General features: G+C 41.1%; 2 protein-coding genes and 1 long non-coding RNA gene across 7 annotated transcripts in view; 1 reads left to right on the top strand and 2 right to left on the bottom strand.

The window, feature by feature from the left end:
* Positions 1-105: 105 nt before the first annotated feature.
* On the bottom strand, positions 106-7,644 carry LOC123803897 (uncharacterized). The gene is made up of 4 exons (XR_015723153.1): positions 7,526-7,644; positions 4,594-4,745; positions 2,937-3,092; positions 106-418 (listed from the first exon to the last, which is right to left on the bottom strand). It is a non-coding gene; the product is annotated as an uncharacterized LOC123803897 (long non-coding RNA).
* An 8-nt stretch (positions 7,645-7,652) lies between these two features.
* EMC4 (ER membrane protein complex subunit 4) lies at positions 7,653-12,981 on the top strand. The gene is made up of 5 exons (XM_045815708.2): positions 7,653-7,859; positions 8,196-8,310; positions 11,543-11,696; positions 11,990-12,150; positions 12,394-12,981. Exons 1-5 carry the CDS (start codon positions 7,774-7,776, stop codon positions 12,427-12,429), a joined length of 552 nt encoding a protein of 183 aa, XP_045671664.1. The 5' UTR covers positions 7,653-7,773; the 3' UTR covers positions 12,430-12,981.
* SLC12A6 (solute carrier family 12 member 6) overlaps positions 12,638-21,463 on the bottom strand; it is a 91,322-nt gene continuing 82,496 nt past the window's right edge. For 4 of the 5 annotated variants that reach the window (XM_045815680.2, XM_045815672.2, XM_087859134.1 and 1 more), the window contains 7 exons: positions 20,013-20,208; positions 19,259-19,428; positions 18,225-18,356; positions 17,524-17,631; positions 17,145-17,329; positions 16,625-16,758; positions 12,638-15,720 (listed from right to left, as the gene is read on the bottom strand). In XM_045815680.2, coding sequence (XP_045671636.1) covers positions 15,629-15,720; positions 16,625-16,758; positions 17,145-17,329; positions 17,524-17,631; positions 18,225-18,356; positions 19,259-19,428; positions 20,013-20,208 — 1,017 coding nt within the window. In that variant the 3' untranslated portion in view covers positions 12,638-15,628. Of the gene's footprint in view, positions 15,721-16,624; positions 16,759-17,144; positions 17,330-17,523; positions 17,632-18,224; positions 18,357-19,258; positions 19,429-20,012; positions 20,209-21,463 lie in introns of those variants that run through there. The other variant, XR_006782994.2, reaches the window with a different exon arrangement.

Here is a 21,463-nt window from a genome sequence, read left to right as displayed (position 1 = left end):
CAATTCCAGTTCTATAAGCTGTTGATACATTGAAAAAAAAGAGGAAAAAAAAAAAAAAGAAAGGCTTCCTTGGCCACAAAGTTTGGTAACTTTAGACTAAACAAATATTAAGCAAATATTTATTTACTGTAGTACTTCTCAGTCTTTAAAACACTAACATCAATTGCAAATCTCTAAAAGAAAGATGTATACAGTGCTGCTCAAACTTACCCGAACTCTGAATCCTTTAAAGGGGAGAAAACAAATATTCTAAAGAATTACTCTAATCTAAAAAGAGTAGCAGGACTAGCGTGGGTGCTGGGGGATGCGGTGTGGCTCCAGCTGTGGGCTGGGTGGCGAGGAGTGTGGAAGTCGGGTGGGTGCCTTGTGATCAGTCAGGGCTGGAGGAGAGCCACAGAGCCTGAACATCTGGCAAGACCTATAAAAGACAAATTTTAAAAAACTGAAGTAAAGATTAAGCCATACCTTTTTCTTTGTCTTTTTAAAATATGAAAACATGGCAGGGCACCTGGGTAGCTCCGTCAGTTAAACGTCTGACTTCAGCTCAGGTCACGATCTTGGGGTCTTGGGGTGGAACCCTGCGAGGGGCTCTGTGCTCAGCAGGGAATCTGCCTGAGATTCTCTCCCTCTGCCCCTCCACCCTACTCATGCTCACGCTCTCTCTCAAATAAATAAATAAAAATCTTAAAAACAACAACAACATGGCTTTTCATGAAACAGCATGTTATAAAACAGTATGCTAAGTAAGTCTAAATATAAATCAAAAAGTCTGGAAGAGTCTAAATCAAAATGTCCATGGGGAAAAATTTTATTTTGCATGGTACTATTTGTTATCTTTTTTTACTGAACTGTATGTTCCATTTTATTTAATAAATGTCCATCTTTTGTAATTAATTTGTAAAAAATCACTTTATTAAAGGAACCAATCAAAAGCAATTGGGAAATTAAATGAGACTTTTTGTGCAAATCTTTGAAAGTTTAGAATTTAATTTGCAGCTTTGGTGATATTATTTTATTACTTGTTATTTTTTTCCACTTAAGCTAACCCTGGTTAGCTTGATTCATCTGAATGGACCTCTTTTAGAAGGAAACTTGTACCCTTTTCCTAGGGTTGCTGTAATGAAGTATTAGAATCCAGGTGGCTTAAAACAACGGAAATATAGTCATCCTCAGTTCTGGAGGCTGAAGACCAAAATCAAGGCATTGCAGGGACGCGCTCTCTCTGCTGGCTCTGGGGGGACCCCTTCCCGGCCTCTTCCCAGCCTCGGGCGGCTCTGGCAGTCATTACCTTACAGCTGCATCACTCCCACCTCTGTCTCCTTTATCACATGGACTTCTTCTTCCCTGTGCATCTGTGTGTCTTCCTCTCTTCTTATGAGGACACCAGTCATTGGATATAGGGTCCACAATCATCCAAAATGACCTCATCTCTCTAACTACATCTGCGAAGACCCTATTTCCAAATAAGGTCACATTCTGAGTTTCCATCTAGATGAATGTCAATTTTGGGGACACTATTCAATTTACTATAGAAATAATTTAGTCCACAAACCATTCAAAGTATAAATTAGCCCTTTTGGAGGGCCTCTTTGAGCCTATCAATGTTTTAACTATAACCACTGTGGTACGCAATCCTAATTACATGACTGTCCTATAGAACTGTGTTAACGAGGTCTCTAAGGGATGTTCACAGCAACATTTTTTGTAATAGTGACAAATGGGAACAACCTAAATATCCATCAACTGGGGAACCAGTTAACTAAATTATCATACACCCATGCCATGTATAGTGTATAGTCTTTAAAGGGAGGGAAAACTGAATGGGAAGAAATCAGAGAGGGAGACAAACCATGAGAGACTCTGGACTCTGGGAAACAAATTGAGGGTTGCAGTAGGGAGGGGGTGGGGGGCTGGGTTAACCGGGTGACGGGTACTAAGGAGCGCACGTGTGGTGATGAGCACCGGGTGTTATATGCAACTAATGAATCAATGAACACTACATCAGAAACTAACGATGTACTATATTGAACATAATAATAAAAAAATAAAGAAAAGGGGCGCCTGGGTAGCGCAGTCGTTAAAGCGTCTGCCTTCGGCTCAGGGCGTGATCCTGGCGATCTGGGATCGAGTCCCACATCAGGCTCCTCCGCTGGGAGCCTGCTTCTTCCTCTCCCACTCCCCCTGCTGTGTTCCCTCTCTCGCTGGCTGTCTCTCTGTCACATAAATAAATAAAATCTTTAAAAAAAATAAAAATAAAAAAAAATAAAGAAAAAAACCGAGTGACAGATATGGAAGACATCCAAGATAAAGTTAAAAAAAATTAAGTGCACATGTTCAGTGTGTTTTAATTTATACAATAGCTCCTACAAATTAAACAACTTTACATTTATTTTTATGTTTTAAGGGACGACTTTGTCTTTCAAGTACCAAAAGGTACTTATTGTTCTCCTTCAATTTTTCTGAATCCCACTTCACCCTCATATTAGTCGCTCAGGCTGCCATCACAAAATACCACAGACTCTGTTGGCTTAGACAACAGAGGTTTATTTCCTCACAGTTTTGGATGCTGCGAAGTCTGAGACCAAGGTGATTACTGATTCAATTACTGATGAGCGCTCTCTTCCGGGCTTGTGGACGGCCACGTGGTCACTGTGTCCTCACGTGGGGGTGAGAGAGTGAGCTCTACTTGTGTCTCTTCTTCTAAGGACAGTAATCCTATTATGCAAGCCCCACCTTCATGACCTCATCTAACCCTAATTACTTCCCAAGTCCAGAACTCCAAATACTATCACACTGGGGGTTAGGGCTTTAATATATAAATTTCGGGGGAAGACAATCAGTCCACAACAATCTTCCTTCCAAAAAATTCAGGCCATAAAGCAATGCTTATACCTGAACCAATTGAGGCTTTTAAAAATTAGCACATAGGGGGTCACCTGGGTGACTCAGGGTTGGGTGTCTGACTCCTGGTTTTGGCTCAGGTCATGACGTCAGTATCCTGAGGTTGAGCCCGGTGCTCCGTGTAGAGTTTGCTTGTCCCTCTTCCTCTCCCTCTGCTCCTCCGCTGCCCCACTTGCTTGCTCTTTCTCTCCCTGGAATAAATAAATAAAATATATTTTTTAAAAATTAGCACATAGGAAAAAGTACCATAAAGGACCTGGATTGGTCATTCAGATACTTGTAGAGACAGTTTAGCTCACTTCCAAGATAGCTGAAATTAATCATCAGAATGAATCCAAAGTAACCAAGCTTGAAGAAACATGCTAGGCCATCAGCAATGTATCATTATGACTCATGCTATGGTTGTCATTCTTATCCTTTAATAAGATCTGTGGGAATGGCAATCCTCCCAGTTTCCTAAGCAAGTGCTGGAGGGACCGGCTATAATGGGAACTTGTTAAAATGTGAATTGCACAACAGCTCTCCTGAAATGAAAAAAGGTAATTGCTAGGGAAGAATGGTATTACTAACCAACATTTTCCCCCAGCACTGTCTAGTTCATGTCACTGCTGACAGGGGCATTTCATGACACTGCAGAGTCATACACCAGAAATTAAAAAAAAAAAAAAAGTAATGCACATGGAAATGATGTAGAAACCCAACAATAATTAGGAAGGTAGTATCTTACCAAAAAAACAAAAAAAACAAAAACCGCGAAAAACAAAAAACAAACAAACAAAACCCCAAAGTTGTTTTTTCACTGAAGGGGTTTGAAATTTCAAACAAACAAAATGAGGGGAAAAGTTTCCTCTTGTTAAGACCCTTACTGACACAGAATAAACTGCATCTTGAATAAAGTAGTGTAAGGTGGTCCTTTTCAGAAGGCAGTGATGATATTAGAGTCAAATAACACAAATAACTGGGGATTTGCAAGGGAAACCCATTTTATGGAAGCTACCAAAAGTCTCAGAACCTTCTTTTAGAGCATACTGGAGGAACTGGTTGGACCATGGAATAGAGCTGAACGGAACTATTATAGAGACATTGTTAAACGGCATAGACCAAAATATAGGACACTATCTATAAAAGCGTTTATTTTTTTTGTTTTTTTCTTTCCTTTGGAGAGATCCATTCTTGCAAATCTGGTTGAATAGAAAGTTTCCTTTTTCGGGGCACCTGGTTGGCCTAGTCAGAACATGTGACTCTTGATCTCCAACTGGTGAATTCAAGTCCCACATTGGGTGTGGAGCCTACTTAATTTTTTTTTTAAAGTAAACAAATAAAAAGAAAATTTCCTTTTGCAAGTTTCCATCCAAATGTAACTGCTCAGAAAACAGCATGAAGTATTAGAAATAGTCAGCTTCTTTAGAATGGGAGGGGGTGAGATTCCAAAACAAATACAAAAACTGTGCAGATGGCCCACATACAAAAGTCAAACGAGGCAACTCACATGACCTATGGAATCACGGTGTGCCTTCTCAGTTTCTTTAATTAAAATCATATTCGCTCAAAGGCACAAAGGGAAGTTTAACATTTATTTTTGCAAGTTGAGTGTTTCCATTACTAATTCAAGTTTAGTCCAGTGGGAGGCACGCAAGGAGGCGGGCCCAAACTGCTGATTGTTAGCTTAGATTACGTTGTGTAAGTTCAAACCTTTTAGAGCAGCAAAATGCTCTGGGTGAGTGGTTCTTAGTTCTTGCTGCACAGGAGATGTCCACGCTCTACCTTGAGCAAATGAATTAGAATCTCTGGAGTGTGGCCCACGTATCAATCAGTGTCTTTTAAAAGCTTCCAAGGTGACTCTCCTGTGAATCCAGGATAGAGAACCATTATGCTCTGAGGTTTGGAAATACATCATCTTATACTAACATTAATATTTGTTCTAAATCCAAAAATGGTAACTGCACAATGCAGAGAACTAGGAAAAGTACAGGAAAGCACAATTTTAAAAAATCATCTGAAATCCCGTGACTCCTTTATGTGTTCATCATTTTTTTCTATGAATAGATATGAAAGAATAATATGCAAAATGTTTTTTAAAATATATTTTAGAATTAGAAGGCAACTTTAGAAGTCATTTAGTACAAGTCCCTTATTTTTATAGATGAAGAAATTAAGGCCAAGAGTTCTTAACTCAAAGTCACACAGGTAGCTCATTTGGAGTCAGGATTAGAATCTAGGTTTCCCTTGATTTTTTTTGCAAAATATACTTCATATATATATATATATTTGAATCCTCAAGTTTAATTTCAACTTGAAACTCCATTATTGTAAAGGATCCATTATTTCTCATGATATTCTAATAATCTTTAAAAAACACAACAACAACAAGCAGAGCTTTTCAAGGAGTACCTTCATCTTTCTCCTGAAAAATTCTAGCATGCTTAAAGAACATTGCCCTCATTGTATCCTATGGAACACTGACTCCATGGGAAGTTAATAGGTGTGATAAGGGGAAGAAAGGGGGAGCTTCTCATTTAGATGAATTGGAAACAGAATTAAAGAAGATTCTTTACTGAACCATTTCTCATGGTTTTAATGTTATTCTAATCCCACTGAGCATTACTAAAGTGTGTGCAGAATAGTATCTGCAGTTCTTCTCAAATGTGTTTGACCTTGGAATCCTTCTTCAGTTCAGTTCCGATTTTCACCTCAGTCTTCATGTTTTAGCAAATAATGCTATGAGGATTCCTAGGATAAAGGAATAAATAGCCTGCACTAACCTGAGGCCAAAGCAAGTTTGATTTGGGTTACAGTTGAAACATTTTTATATTAAGTGGGGGAGTACTTTAAAAGGGAAGGAATATGTGATTTGAATGACTGATGTTTTCGAAAGTGCTCCTTTACAACTTATTTAAGAAGCAGAACAATAGTTTGAGCATCAAAAAAATTGCATGAAAACCATTAATTGGATATAACATTCTAAAATGTATTCCCTTCTAGTTTTTACATTTTTTCACATAAATGTAATTATAGTACATTCAGTTCTGTATTATATTTACTTTCAATTAAATTACTCACGTTCACTAAACATAAATGTTCTAGGCAGTGGAATCAAATATAATTAACATATAGTTACTAACATCAAGGAATTTAGGGCAGAGTGCAGTGAGAGGGGGTAGATGCGTGCTCAGGGGATGTCAACAAACACAAATGCAATGCAGTGAGTGCTGACGCAGGTTTCACTGGGGCAAAGATCGCCCAATAAGGGCCAAGACCCTTGTGAAGTCTGAGATCAATCTCAAAGTTTCATCAGGGACAACAGATAAAGGCAGAAAAGTAGAAAGAAGCAGGAAAGCAATCCACAATTTCTGTCTTCCTATGATCAGGTAAATAAACATTTTAGAATGAATCGGAAGGGGAAAAGCCTTTTCCATTACTGCCTTATTCAAACAGTCTGCTATGAACACAAAATATCTTTAAAATCAGAAAACAAACCGGGGTGGAAATCTTCAGTGTCTCCAGATCACCATCATCTTCAAGGGTCCAAACTCTTTAATTGGCCCTTTCCCAACCACACTCTCACAGCACTCCTCTTCCCTCGCCCCCACCACCATATCAAATAACCTGGAGTCAAAGGAATAGGGGTACCATTTTCAAACCACCAATTTAAAACTATTATAAAGTTGGTGAAATGCAAATAGGCGCGACTTTGCTAGGGGATTTTAAAATGAAAATTCCCTTAAAATGTGCATAGTCTTTGATCCATCAACTGCGCTTTTAGGAATTTAACTTAAGGAAATAAGAAAAGACATACTGTTTATAAACACTGTTTATGAAAGGGGGAAAAACGGGAAACGAATATCCAGTAACAGGTTATATTATTATATAGGTATACAACTCAATACAAAATCTGATCACTAGTGTGCCTTTTTAAAAAAGATTTTATTTATTTACTTATTTATTTATTTGAGAGAGAGTGAGAGAGTGCGCGTTATAGACAGCACGAGCAGGGGGAGAGGCGGAGGGAGAGGAAGAAGCTGACGCCCCACTGACAGGGAGCCCCACAGGGGGTCCATCCCAGGACCCTCAGATCAAGACCTTAGGGGAAGGCAGACCCTTAACCAACTGAGCCAGGCAGGCGCCCCACTAATGTGTTTTTAATTTAAAAAAAAAAAAAAAGGCATGCATAGGTGGCGGGCACTCCAGTTAACCTCACAACGCTTGAAAATAGATAATCTAACTTCTACACATGAAGAGGTTGAAGCACTAAATATTTAACGTGTCCAAAGTCACACAATTAAGTTAAGAAGCCAGGGTTCAAAAGGAGCCATCTGAATCTCAAACCCATGAGCCTTCCCACGTCCACACTGCTTCCTAGCTTTGGGGCAGAACGGGCAAAGAACTGTTTTTACCTCGCAGGGTTAATGTGACTTAAATAATAAACACAAAGCTCCTGGGCCATGGCAGATATTCAATACTCGGAAGCTACTAAGTAACTTGCTCAAACCCGTGGTGAAACCAGGTTTAAATGGAGATTTGAATCTTGTGTTCAGGGAAACGCGCAGGAGCTTAAGAAGGTGTCCTTGGCTTCAATTCCTAACGCAGAGTCAGTATGGACTTCCCCTCGGTCCCACAAGCGCACCTCTGGGGTCAGGAACACAAGCCTCTTGCGAACGGAGGAAGCTAAGTACCGGCGACTTTCCTGTGCAGCTCCAAGCACTCTCTAGCCCATCCTCCGCCCGCCAATTTCCGGGGTGGAAGTGACGTCTATGCTACGCGCCGGAAGCGGGCTTGCGGAGTAAGACCAAGAAGTAGCGGGTGTCGGTGGCCCTGGACCTGGGCCCCGCTTTAGAGTAAGGAGCTCCGCAACTTTCGTAGGCGGCCGTTGCCATGACGGCCCAGGGGAGCCTGGTGGCCAGCCGAGGCCGGCGCTTCAAGTGGGCCATTGAGCTGAGCGGGCCTGGAGGAGGCAGCAGGTGAGGAGCCCGGGCGAAGCTCGGTAACAGAGCCTTCACCCCAGAACTGCAGCAGAGGAATAGGACCTGATTGCTCAGGTACAACTCTCTAAAAAGGATGGGTAGTACAAAGACGGCGCCCGGGGAGCCAGCGGCTTCTCTGCCGTGGAAGTTTCTAATGTTCAAAAGATGCTTATTTCATTCTTCCCTATACACAAAGGTCTGACGAACCCACGAGAGGGCTTGGTCTAATCTGGGTAGGTGTATCTGAGGATCTTTATTCTTATGATTAGAACAGGAATGTGGGATAGGAAGCGTGAGAGACTGCAGCCTTAGTTTCTTGGTTTGGTTCTCTAGGAGCCGAAGTGACCGCGGCGGTGGCCAAGGAGACTCGCTGTACCCTGTCGGTTACTTGGACAAGCAAGTGCCTGACACCAGCGTGCAAGAGACGGACAGGATCCTGGTGGAGAAGGTACAGAGGTATACATGTCACAGTAGTTCTTAGGCCAGTCCTGACCTACATATCCACCCTCCTCTCCAGGCAGCATATGAATATCCTGCTGTAGGAGTCGTATCCCTAATACTGGTAAACTGCTTGAGATTAATTTACAGTAGTAAAAGTGCTTAATAGTTGGAAAAATAAAAGATGTTTGAATATATAAGAAAGTAGGTTGAAAATTATCTATTGGTGCCAGTGCCTAAAGGTTGAAGTCATCCTTTTACCCTAGTTCCCATACAACCACACAACCAATGTGTCAGGATATTCTTTTGGCTTTATCTTCAAAACAGATTAAAATTTTTGCTACTTATCACTACTTTTTCTTATCTTACCTATCATTCTAGTCTGAGTGATTTCATCTCCTGCCACTTTCCCCTTTGTTCTTCATTCCGCTGTAGTCAGAATGGCCTCCTTCCTGCTCCTTGAAAATAGCAGGCAAGGGTTCCATCTCAGACTTTTTTGTACAAGTTCTTTCCGTCTTCCTGGAATACTCTTCCCCCAGATCCCGGTATGACTTGCTCTCTCATCTCCCTTAGGTCTCTCAGATGTTACCTTCTTAGAGAAACCTACTCATGGCACTCCCTATCCTGTTTTCCTACTTCCTGTATTTCTCTGTATCATTCATATATATGATATAGTTATTACCTGTCCTTTTACTCTTGTAAGGTCCAGGAAAGCAGATTTTTGTCTCCCAAGTCCCTAGAACAGGACCTGGCACTTTCTTTCCTCTTAGCCTTAATATTGTTCAATACCAAATGATCTTCATTTCATGAAATGCAGTGATTTTTACATGAAAATGGCAGCTGGTATCAGGGCTTTTCTTGATAAGTATATCATTTTTCATCTTGGTACATCAAATTGTAATATGAACAATAACATGAAAGTATTATTAAAATGGCCTGATTTTGAAGGTCGATTATACTTACTTTAGAACAGTTCTGTTGTATGGATGGTTTGATCTTTAAATTCCCAGATAAATGATCTTTTATGTAAGTGACACACCAGGGAACTGCTTACAAATATGACCATTTATTTTAACATGAATAAGCTCAAATGGATAGTGATATATTCTTCTAATATTGCTAGATTTACTTGGTTAATATTTTGTTTAGTAGGATTTTTGCATTTAGGTTCAGGAGTGATATCAATCTACAAACTTTACTCATAATGTCCTTGTCAGGTTTTGGTATTTATGGGGCCCCATGTAATGCGTTGTAGAATGTTTTTTTTTTTTTTTTTAAGACTTTATTTATTCGACAGAGAGACAGACAGCCAGTGAGAGAGGGAACACAAGCAGGGGGAGTGGGAGAGGAAGAAGCAGACTCCCAGCGGAGAAGCCTGATGTGGGGCTCGATCCCAGGACCCTGGGATCACACCCTGGGCTAAAGGCAGACACTTAACGACTGAGCCACCCAGGCGCCCCTAGAATGTTCATTTTTAATTTTCTGAAATAATTTGTGTAAGATTGGCTTTATTTTTTCCTTTAATGTTTAGAATTTGCCGAGAGAAACCATCTGAGCTTAATTACAGATTGTTTCTCCAGTTTCTCAGTTTTATGACCATTTAAATTTTCAATTTATTATGCCATTAGGTATTTCTTCTAGGAATTTATCCATTTCCCCAAGTTTGTAATATGATCACTTCAAGATTTTATTTATTTGAGAGTGAGTGAGCACACAAGCAAGGGGAGGGCAGAGGGAGCACAAGGCTCCCCGCTGAGCAGGGAGCCCGAGGCAGGACCCGATCCCAGGACTCTGGGATCCTGACCTGAGCCCAAGGCAGACGCTTAGCCGACTGAGCCCCCAGGCGCGCCCCTATGATCACTTTCATATGCTGCGAGAACTACAGAGTTGTCCCTCTTATTCCCAGTGCTGAATATTTCTCTTCTTTTTCCTTCAGCAGGCTCACCAGTATTGATGTTATTAATCTTTAAAAGAAAACACCTTTAACCTTGTTGATTTAAAGAAAAATTCATTAATTTCTTTTCTCGTTTTTCCTTTTCACTTCCTTGGGTTTAATGTATTTCTTTTTCTAACTTGAAATAGATGCTGAGAATGACATGGATGGAGCTAGAGGGTGTAATGCTAAGTGAAATAAGTCAGTCAGAGAAAGACAAATACCAGATGATTTCACTCATATATGAAATTTCAAGAAACAAATGAGCAAAGGGGAGAAAGAGAGAGGGGCGAACCAAGAAACAGACTCTTAACTATAGAGAACAAAACCAATGGTTACCAGACGGCAGGTGGGTAGGGGGTTGGGTGAAAAAGGCAATGGGGATTAAGGAGGGCACTTGTGATGAGCACTGAGTGTTGTATGGAAGTGTTGAGTCATTATATTGTACACCTGAAACTAATATTACACTGTGTTAACTGGCATTTAAACTTAAAAAATATTGCAAAAAAAGAAATAGATGCTTACTTTTAGTCTTCTAAATATGTATTCATTATAAATTTTCCAGTGCTCTGTGCCCCACCAGGGTTAATATGTGGCATTTTTGTTATCAGTTAACAATATTTCTGTTTTCCATTGTAATTTCTTCTCTCATTTATGGATTATTTAGAATGTATTTGTTAATTCCAATGTGTAGGGAGTCTTCAGCTTTGTTACTGATTTCTAGCTTAATTGCATCATAAGCAAAGAACATGCTTTGCATGATTTGGGTTGAGAGTTGACACTTTCTTTAAGGCTCAGCAAGTGGTCAGCTTTTGTAAATGCCCCATGTGTGTTTGAAAAGACCGTGAATCCTCCACATGTCGGGCGCAGTGTTGCGTATGTGTCAGTTGAGAGTGTCATTTAGATCGTAACATCTTGATTTGTCAGCTTGTTCTTCTAGCTACTGAGGTGTGCTGATCTCCCACCCTGCGGATTTACCGGTCTCAGCTGTAGATGGGGCAATGAGATGCAGAAGTGTAAGAACAAAAGCAGGGAAGGGTTGTGTTTTTTTAGCCAGATCATGGAGAAAAATGGCATCTGGAAGACCAGTAGGAAAAACATAACGAATGGTGAGGATGCCTTATTTTTAGTCGATGAGCAAGCTTCCTGTGGCAACACAGAGAAGGGCAGACGGAGGTGGTGGAATTGAGGAGTCAGCTCAGTCAGGAGCACAGAATTGGGAATTGTGTTCATCTGACTTTAAGATCAGGAATCCGATAAATGTGGGACTGAGTATAGAGATCACAGGTTAAAATTGTGTTTGTTTTAGCGTTGCTGGGACATCGCCTTGGGTCCCCTCAAGCAGATTCCCATGAACCTCTTCATCATGTACATGGCAGGCAATACTATCTCCATCTTCCCTACCATGATGGTGTGCATGATGGCTTGGCGGCCCATTCAGGCACTTATGGCCATTTCAGCCAGTAAGTATACTTGATACAACCACCTTTCCTTAAGCTGTAAGTTTTAAAGACAAATTTTCGTGAGACCCCTGAAAATCTTTAGTACTGCCCTTGGTTAGTTGCCAGGGGAGGGTGTGCAGGGTGGTGATAGTAGCGGTGGTGGCATGGAGGAGGGAAGTGGAGCTTATCATGGTTTTTTGTTCACTTGTAATGGTCCTATTTGCTATCTTACTTTGGGTCTCTATTATTTTAAAATATACCCTCATTTTTTTTTTTAATTGTTTTGGTTTTGACACTTTTTGTTACCCCAACAGCTTTCAAGATGCTAGAAAGCTCAAGCCAGAAGTTTCTTCAGGGTTTGGTGTATCTCATTGGAAACCTCATGGGTTTGGCATTGGCTGTTTATAAGTGCCAGTCAATGGGACTGTTGCCTACACACGCTTCAGACTGGTTAGCCTTCATTGAGCCCCCTGAGGTAAGGCAAAGGAAAAGTTAAGTTTTGGGCAGTTGTAATGTAAATAACAGACCCATTTGATGGTGGGGGATTTGAGTTTGTACCAGACCTTATTTCTTAAGAAATAAGATCCCTTGGGAGTTTGGAAGTTGTTACTTTTTTAAGGATAAAGCAAACAGAGCCTGTGATTAAATGAAGTACTTGATTCCGTAAGTTAGTTCAACACCGACTGACCGTTCACCTTTTTACCTCTTCTTGTTTCAGAGGATGGAGTTCAGTGGTGGAGGACTGCTTCTGTGAACAGGAGAAAGCAGCACCTGGTGCCTATGTATCGGGGTCTCATTTACAACCTTCTTTTTGTGCCCAGGGACTCCTTCTCAGCATATTAACTCTTAACGTCATCACTCATGCTGAAAAGAACACAAAGCTCTCTACTCCGTGGTGAGGAGACGAATCCCAGAAAGACAGTGTATGTATCACTCCAAACAAAGAGACTATACGACAACCCTTGACTGAAAATAATGTAGAAAACTTTATTTATGTTTCCGGTACAGAGCAAAACAACAAATAAAACTGTAACTCTATGTAAACAAAAGAATGGTTGCTGCTAAATCAAGAACCACAGCAGCATCTCCTTTCAATAAATTAAATGCTTGAGAACAATGCTTAAAAAAAAAAAGTTGCACAAGTTTCCCTTAAATCTATTTTCCTTAATATTTCACTTCTATTTAACACCAGCTGGGACATAAAAATTCTGTTGGAGACACTTGTGGAAGATGTGAGAAACTAATGCTGGATTCAGATTATACATGATGAAAAAAATAAACCAGACAAAAAGAGCACATAAATATGCTTACAGTGTAATTTCTACTTTAATATCCACAATGGATTTTTAACACATTTAGGGGGAGTGAGGATTGGAGGGCTAGTTGGGGCCACAGGAATCGGAGGCAAAGGAAGATACACAGTAATGATCTTTCCCCTGCCAGGAGGAACCGGGCACCTGTCAAGCAGATGCTGCAATTCAAACTTCAGCTTTTAAGATAGCTTTAGAAGGCAGGGGGCCAGCAACTGGAGAGTGTATATTGTCACAACCTGCCCCGATAAATCTTAGCTAAGACTCAAAAGCTGGATCTTATTCAAAAGTCAGGAAGAGGTCTTTCCTTTCTCTTCCTTCTTGAAACACAAAAGCCCCTTCCCCTAAGGTGCATTCTCTCTTATCAAGTTTTCAGTATTGCTTTATTTGCAGTGATTACAAGAGACAAGACACTTTGCAGACAAACAACATAAGCAACACGTGGACATGAAATGCTCTAGACAGAGATGAGTTTAACTCTGGCCTAATAATCATCTTCCCATGTAATGGTGCCTTTACGTTTTAGGGGCTGAAGCAGTGGCTGTATCCATAGCCACTAACTCCCTTATCCCTTTAAAAGATTCTTACAGAGCTCCAACGGCAAAAAGCTCTTCTAAACTAACCTTGTTTCCTGCCCATATTTTTTCTATATGGAAAAATATATATGTATCAACCACTTTGGCCAGAGGATGTGTGTAAATGTAGAGGAACTCCTGGGCAGGCTGACCTTTAGAGCATGGGGGCTTCAATATCTTGGGTCCGAGAGAACCTGGTCCACTAGTGTGGACTCAACAACAGTGTTACAGTGGAAATTGTAAACAACGCTTCTACCCTCTGCAGGAAGGAGCAGGAAAACAGACTTAAAGATTGTGTCTGTTTTGCTACCCTGACTGGGTCTTGAGGTTGAAAAAAGAGCAAAAGGAACAAAATACTCAATTTCTTAAGCCATACTGAAGGGTTTTCTCTGTCCATAAGGGTCAAATGAATCTGCTCGTACCTAGGTTTGCTTGCTCCATATCCTATTGGGTGATCAAAAAAGAGTGGCACTATTTATCATTAACAAAGTGATTCAAAAGCAGTCATGAATACAGGCAAATCAGTTTCTCTAAATACTTACCCTATAAAAGGAGCATTTCACATATTTGCAATTACCACTCAAGGTAGTTTCCCTATGCTTGAAAGCTAGGTGTTTTATGACCAGTAAACTAAAAGGACCAGTAAATGTTTTATGACCAGCAAATAAATAGCTAAGCTTGTACAAGTTACTTCCTTGACACACTGAGAGCTTTCTGAAAACAACTGGAATAGCAGAGGACTGCTGGCTTGGGATAATCTTAGTTCAGAGCCAAGCTCCTGCAGTCACAATGAAGAATAAAACTGAGAAAAGAAAAACACTCATACTCTGGGCATTTAGGTGAGTTGAGTGCCTCAAGTTTTTGCTATGGCTTTGGAAATGAGTCCACAGGTTTCTTAGTGAAAAACGTTTCTTGAATCAGGTCAATGCCAATCGTATGCCACTTTAGTGAAGCAGGTAGGGAGAGTAGCAGCAGCTCAATCTTTGGCACTATGGAAGGAGTATGGCTCTAGAACTTTGAATTCCATTGCTGGATTCCCTCTTTAAAAGACACTCCAAAGCTTTTAGGGAAGGATTTTAGCCAGTCTTCCTAGTTTATTCCTGTGATTTTGGACCTGTGCCTACTAACCGAGGGCATAAAAGAAAGGAGAGGAGAAACTACTGGTCAATGTGCACCATCGTCTACATTTCTTAGATAACAGCTTGTATGTTTTGACCATGTCACACAGGTAACCACAGACTGTTTCAGTAGATCTTAATTTAATGGGGTTACCTTAATTTGGCCATTTGAGAAGAATCTGAAATTCTTTTTATCCACCTTAAAAAAAAAAAAACAACAATTTCCAGGATAACAATGCCTGTATTATAATCTTCACCACACAATGGGTTTTGAGAACCAGCTGACATACAAACCAACACAGGGTGCGTACTTGAACCTGGAACTTTGGGGGAATCTTGTTTTGGAGGAAGAAGTAGAGGCTGTAGCCGTGTTTCGGTTTTTGTATAGAACCCTAATATAAAATAGAGCCCTGGAGGGCAAAAAAGGGTTTCATCCTGGTTTGCCACAGGTTATCTCCACAAGGATGTGAGGTCCCCACATACTTGGCCATGAATTCTTGAGTATGATGAAGCTGTGTCTCTGGCTGTTACCCCGGGTGTCATCATTGAACCATGACTTCTGAGGCTCCCCTTTAATGTTGGACATGTACTTGCTTTTTGTCTTCTTGAATTTCTAGCATCCCTTATGCCAATTCACTTTAATGGTTTAGCTTGTTAATTCTAATTTGCCTTCAACTTGTACAGACATGGCTTTTAGGACGTGGCCAGTGTTCTGATGCTGAGGAAATATCTGCTGCTTCTGTAAGGACAGCAGATTGTAGGACGGCAAAGAGCAGAACTACGTGTACTTTTTGCACAAGTACTTGAGGCTCAGCTTGTCAGGAGTTCAGTGTGACGTGTACAGAACCCAGGCCTGTACTTGAAGGGAACAGTAGTAAAGAGCTGGCACTTCCATGGAGAAGGGGAGCCTTTTAGGAAAGGTGAGGCCAAGCGTGGTCTTCAGGAGCAGATTACGAATAAATGGTGATCACTTCACTGCCACCCCCTCGGACAAGGAGGACTCGCTCTAGTCCCTCGGTGAGCACTTCTAGGAACTCCATGTCTTCCGAATTTGTCAAGGAGACAAACAGGTGGGAGAACAGCACACTTTATAACCTGACATGATAATCGGGGTTTATCTGACTACAAAGCTGCAAAATTAACATGCTTGTTTTAATTATTATATACTTAGAGTTGGAGATGTCTGAGCTCTGGATTCAATTTAATCCTGTGAAATAATCCAGGCATCTAATTCCTTTGCATATATAATACAAGACCTTCATCTGTTAGATTTTTTTCTAGATGTTATTTTACAAATGGGGGAAACTCACAAGTGATGTGTCTGTACCACAGCAAAATAAGCCAAAATAAGCTTATAAGCTACAGGGTAGCTTATAAGACAGCTAGAGAGAACCCAAGTAATTTTTAAGTGAAGCAGCTCAAGTCAGATTTTTCTGCCGGTTCTTTTCTTCTTTTCCTAAATGGTACTGACGGGAATGGGCCAGTCTATACCACTGCATTTCTGAACGGGTCCCTTTAAAAAAATCCTGCCATCCGGGTAGGAAGAAAAATCCGTATCTCTTTTTTCCCCCAGAGGAAATTTCACTTTAACTACATCCACAAGAAAGAGGCTTTGCAAAGTGGGTGGATCTGAAAAGGAGAAAGGATGTGGGTATTGCGTCTCTAGGATTGTTTCAGAGAGGGTTCTATACTCTGAATATTAGAAGTCATGCTGCAAATTTACCACCTAAAAAGTCTCTTTAGGGTTCAGAGAACATATACACCCAACTTCCCCAAAGGAGATCAATCTCACTGCCATGAAAGAATCCTTGCCTAAGACTTTGAACAGCCTACCCTCCTTGAGAGGGAAATATGGGCACACACGATGACTTTTAAGGTTACCTAGTGCTGTCCTCTAAGAAACAGGCTGAGACTTTCCCTACTGGTAGTTCTCTTGGAAAGGATACAGTTTTCATCACCTTCAGGGTTTCGGGGTGGCCCTGGCATATTCAACAAAACCAGCTTTGCTTCATGGGACTTGTTAACTATAACCTCATTGAGTTTCACTGCCGTATGCATCCGCCTCACATTGGAATGGTCCCTGGGCGGGTGGAAGGGAGAAACAGAGGTGGTTAAGGCAAAGAGAAAAACAGGCATATACTGAACTTTAAAAACCTTGACATACAGAGCTTTTTTGCTTTGACTATGAATAATGAACAAACGATTTCCTTATACTAATATCCTGGGTTTTCTCATTCTACGTTTGCTTGTTTTATGCCAGGAACACAGTATGGTGAGAAAGAAGGGTGGCTAGCTTGTGCACAATGTTCACCGGTAGCTGATATGCACAGGCAAGTAACAGAGGGATGGCTCGGTATGGGGTGAGATGAAGAAGAGACTTCATCCTGTGTATCCAGGCAAAGTCCCACGTGTGCCACTGACTAGGAGACCATGTTACGCGATAAGCTTGTGAGCTGGAAAACTTACGGACGCATGTTAAGCAGGTCCTGGAATCCTTCCATTGACTTAGCCTTTTGTCCCCGGGATGCCATGTACTTGTCTTTTGTCCAAGTCATGTGCACCTTCTCCTGATAGGTTTCTGTCTCTTCATCCTCATCAGAGCCAATGCTGGTCAAGCGCAGCATTGAGTTCCGGTCTTTCACCAACTGTGCCTGAGGAGGGCCCAACACAGCTATGACCTCTATACCCAATTTCCCCTCATGCTTCAGCTTCGATTATTTTCAAACAGTAATGTGGTTAGAGTGGAAGGACTGATCAAGGGAGAAGGGAAGAATGCGCCATTCTACAATGTAGCATCCTCCCCCTCGGTGACAGAGTGGGACTCAGAGCACACAGGAGGCCTCACCTCTCTGTCCCGCTCTGTCTTGGACAGTCGCATGTGCCGGAGCATCTGGGACCTCTGCTCCATCATCAGGGTGCGCTCGTAAGTGTAAGCAGATATGTCACTGTCATGCTGCCACGGAGCACACAGAGTGGGCAGTAAGCACAGAGCAGAATAAGGGATGAACCACACACTTTCATTTCCACTCACTAAACTAAGCCAGAGAAAGCACAGCATCAACCTAAGTTTCAGCCCTATTTTGTTTAGTTACTGAGCTATATAACATGATGGACGGTAGATCAAATCTAGAAGCCCTGAGAGTCTTTTCCATGATCTAACCATTACATATATGTTTCCTTGAAACGAAACACAAACTCTAGTCTTTTTTTTTTTTTAAGTGCTGCTAGGATATTAAAAAAAAAAGCTATGTGTGATTTTAACATGCATATATGAATTAAAACTTAATAAAACCATACTAAGCACATAAGAATCTGGGAGAAATACAAAGGCTGAGTAGCAAACAAGAGTAAAAATAAAAAAGAAACACCAAATACACACACATACATACCCTACTGACCTAGATCAATACATTGGGGCTTTGTTGGAACTAAAGGGTTAACCCACATTTGCAGCTGAACAATTTCCCAAACCAGATGAAGTTCTAGGAAGACAGGGTAGGAAATGGGGGAAGGTGGTCCGTTTGATCTTAAACTCAGCTTTCTCACCATCTCCACCACTTCCACCTCTGCCTCAATGCGCAGGTGGTAGAGAAAGGTGGCCAGGTCCTTCTTCATCTGAATACTGTTGTCTTCTAGTTGGGCCACGGTGAAGATCCGTATGCTACATTTTCGCCACACCTGAGAAAGCACCATACACACACGGGAAGTTAGAGGCAAGAAGGCGAAGAGTTATTCCTAAAACACAAGGCTTTTTTTTTTTTGCCTTGGACAACCTTGCTATAGTATCAGGGCATTTGTTCTTAGCTTCTAACTTGATATTACTGCTGTACGAGGGCAAAAACTTGACTAAGAAACACATTAAAAACAGCTTTAAGACGTTCTTAATTTCCTAAAAAGAAAACTGGCAAAAAGGATATATGACACATTAAGAAGGTGCTGTATTCAGATAGTATATTGATGGCCTCATGCAGATTCTAAAATTTATTATTTTAAAGTTCAGTTTAACTAGTCTTACCAAAGGATCAGTATACATATGTATAAAATACACACACACCCGAACATAGGTTTCCAGTATTTGAGAGACTGGTCTTTCCTTTTCTTTCTTTCTTTTTTTTTTTTTTAAGATTTTATTTATTTATTTGACAGAGATAGAGACAGCCAGCGAGAGAGGGAACACAAGCAGGGGGAGTGGGAGAGGAAGAAGCAGGCTCCCAGAGGAGGAACCTGATGTGGGGCTCGATCCCAGAACGCCGGGATCACGCCCTGAGCCGAAGGCAGACGCTTAACGACTGAGCCACCCAGGCGCCCCTTAAATGGATGTGTTCCCTCATTAATGTTTTTCCAAGAGTTCGTATGGAACTTTATTAACCTGCTGAATTACACTTGGAGATAGGTAAGTATCAACTAGAAAGAAAACTACTTCTCATACGGTTGAAACTAGGATCATGGGAAAGCTAAGAAAAATCCCCAACTCTTCTGATCCTAAGCCCCAACACTGTCATCAAAAAGGAAGGACGTGTCTAGGGAACCAGGACAGATATTAAGGGAGAAAGACTTTTTTCAAAAGGTATCTAGATTACCTTGTGCTGTTTAAGCAGGAACGGTAATAACATGAGCATCCCCCCATCGTGCACAATCCACCACACGTCGATGTTGCCCTCAGAAAACTGTTCCACGTTGCTGGGAAAGAAGGAGATGTTTTTAGCCACCAGCAGGGCCAGATGGGCAGCAGTTGTCACTCGAACTGTGCCTAGGGAGAAAACAGAATCAGGATAAACAGAGAGGACTCCTGAGGCCTGCCCTGCTTCCCACAATGTCAGGAAAGCAAGGATAATGCTTTTTCCCACATTTCTTAAAGCAACATGTTCTGTTTACATAGTGGGTTATACCCCATCAAGTGACAACAATCATTTAAGAAAAATCCGAATAACTAACAGAATTAGATTCAGAACCATTATTTACACTACTAGATATATTCTGATCACTACATTTCTAAGGGGAGATTATGTGAATTCTGGAGATTTTGATGAAAGACAATCCTTCCAATTCCCGCGAGAACGTCAATGTGGCAGATCACAAATGAAAATACGGCAATTTCAGAGATGATTCCTACCCTAATACCCGACAGAGATAAACACTTCATGAACACAATATAAAGCTGGAAGGGTGGGGAAAATAGATTATTCCGTTAGCAGTTACTTAGGTGCCCGTACAGGACTATGCTTCAGCAATGGCACAGTCTCTACTTGAGGCGGCTGCGGGGGGAGGTCAAGGCAACAGTTTAACGGTGTCCCCTACTTGGGCCCTCCGGACAAAATGAGAAGTGGTCTGTACCGATAAATGTCTTCCACGCTCGAGCATCTTCACTCTGGCGCCAACCATTGGGCCATCCCATCACCACCGTGTTGTGCTTCATGCCCCCAAGGCCACAGGACTGGATGAGGTGGGAAATGCCCTCCCTCAGCTTGGCCGCCACCACCAGCTGGCAGAACCCTTTCACCTTCTCTGCCTCCATCAGGTGCTTTATGGTCTGAAAAAGAGAACCTCAATGCTGAATTGCTTCACCCTGAATCTTCCAATCTATTACTCCTTCTCTTTGTTATATCCCCATCTCTTTTCCAAACTCTGCATAAGCCCGTATCTCCTACAGAAAAGTCCAGAAAGTAAAATTAACCCAGTGGGACTTCATTATCCTTTGCCTTCTTCACTAAGTGCTTACTACATATACTGCTGGTCGACTGCAAGAAGTTCCTCCGCCTTTTCCTCTATTCTGCTTTTCCTGCTTTGTAACACACCAAACAAATCAAAAATCTTCAAAAAACAAATATTCAATATTCTTTCTTAACTGGCCAGACCGAGTGTGCACGTGATCTGCTTCCGTCCTCAATCATCCTGATGCCCCGACTCATGTTATTATAAACTCAATCTATGCTTCAGTTTAAGAATTTTCTCAGGAATGTTTTTTTCGTTTCTCCTACTTCCATCTGTTTTGATATTTTAATGGTGATTACTGATGACCCTTATCTTTGCTTTGCTATTATTTATTCAAGCCAATTTGGAGATAATATTTCGTTTGCTCTTCCTCCACTCTCTTAGTGGAAAGACAAAGGGAATAATGGGGCAGAAAGAGGACAGGACTTTCCTAAAGGCACAGATTACTCAGTGGTGTAATAAATAAGGGTAATAAGCAAGGTTTACTGATTTACAATCCTGTGCTTTTGTTTATTTTTACCATCACTGCAGACTCATGCTTCTTCACCATTTCTAGTTTTCAGGGTTTCAGAGTACTCCAAAATGAAACCAGTAACATTTTTGAAATGTAATTGTACATTTCTATGAACAACAGGGCTGGTTTTATCATTTACAATAAGTATCAGAGTGAAAACTGCTTTCTTCTTTAGGGAGAACTTATACTTGGCAAGTTAATCAGAAGTAAAGCAAAGAACCTTGCTCATGATACCAGTGCAGACTGGTAAGGAGAAAGGAAGTTGTTCATTGCTCCTTGTCACCAGACTGAGCAGAACCATCTCCACAGTTCAAGGGACAGATTTATTTACATGACTTCTCTGAGGCCCGAGTCAATGTTTACAGTCTATCTGGAAACAGTGCCTAGCCTTGACAACAAAACTTTAGTAATGTTCTTTAAATGGAAAAAATACATTGTTACCTTCTGGTTCATCTTATTATTTGGGAGAATATGACTGTTCAAAAGTCAGCACTAAGAAGGAAACCTCCAGGATCACTCAGGAAAGGGATTAACTTAGAAATGTGACGTCTTACAGCTC

The sequence above is a fragment of the Ursus americanus genome, chromosome 36 (genome assembly GCF_024610735.1).
Source record: "Ursus americanus isolate L20-20 chromosome 36, mUrsAme1.1.p, whole genome shotgun sequence".
NCBI lineage: Eukaryota > Metazoa > Chordata > Mammalia > Carnivora > Ursidae > Ursus > Ursus americanus.
The sequence above is the reverse complement of the archived record's forward strand: the minus strand, read 5'-3'. Positions and strand labels throughout refer to the sequence as shown.

What these genes read in the sequence shown, in the direction of transcription:
- EMC4 (XM_045815708.2), top strand. Translation starts at nt 7,774, where the DNA reads ATGACGGCCCAGGGGAGCCTGGTGGCCAGCCGAGGCCGGCGCTTCAAG. An exon ending in GGGCCTGGAGGAGGCAGCAG is followed by an intron (nt 7,860 to 8,195) that starts GTGAGGAGCCCG and finishes TTGGTTCTCTAG; the next exon opens with GAGCCGAAGTGACCGCGGCG. An exon ending in CCTTCATTGAGCCCCCTGAG is followed by an intron (nt 12,151 to 12,393) that starts GTAAGGCAAAGG and finishes TTCTTGTTTCAG; the next exon opens with AGGATGGAGTTCAGTGGTGG.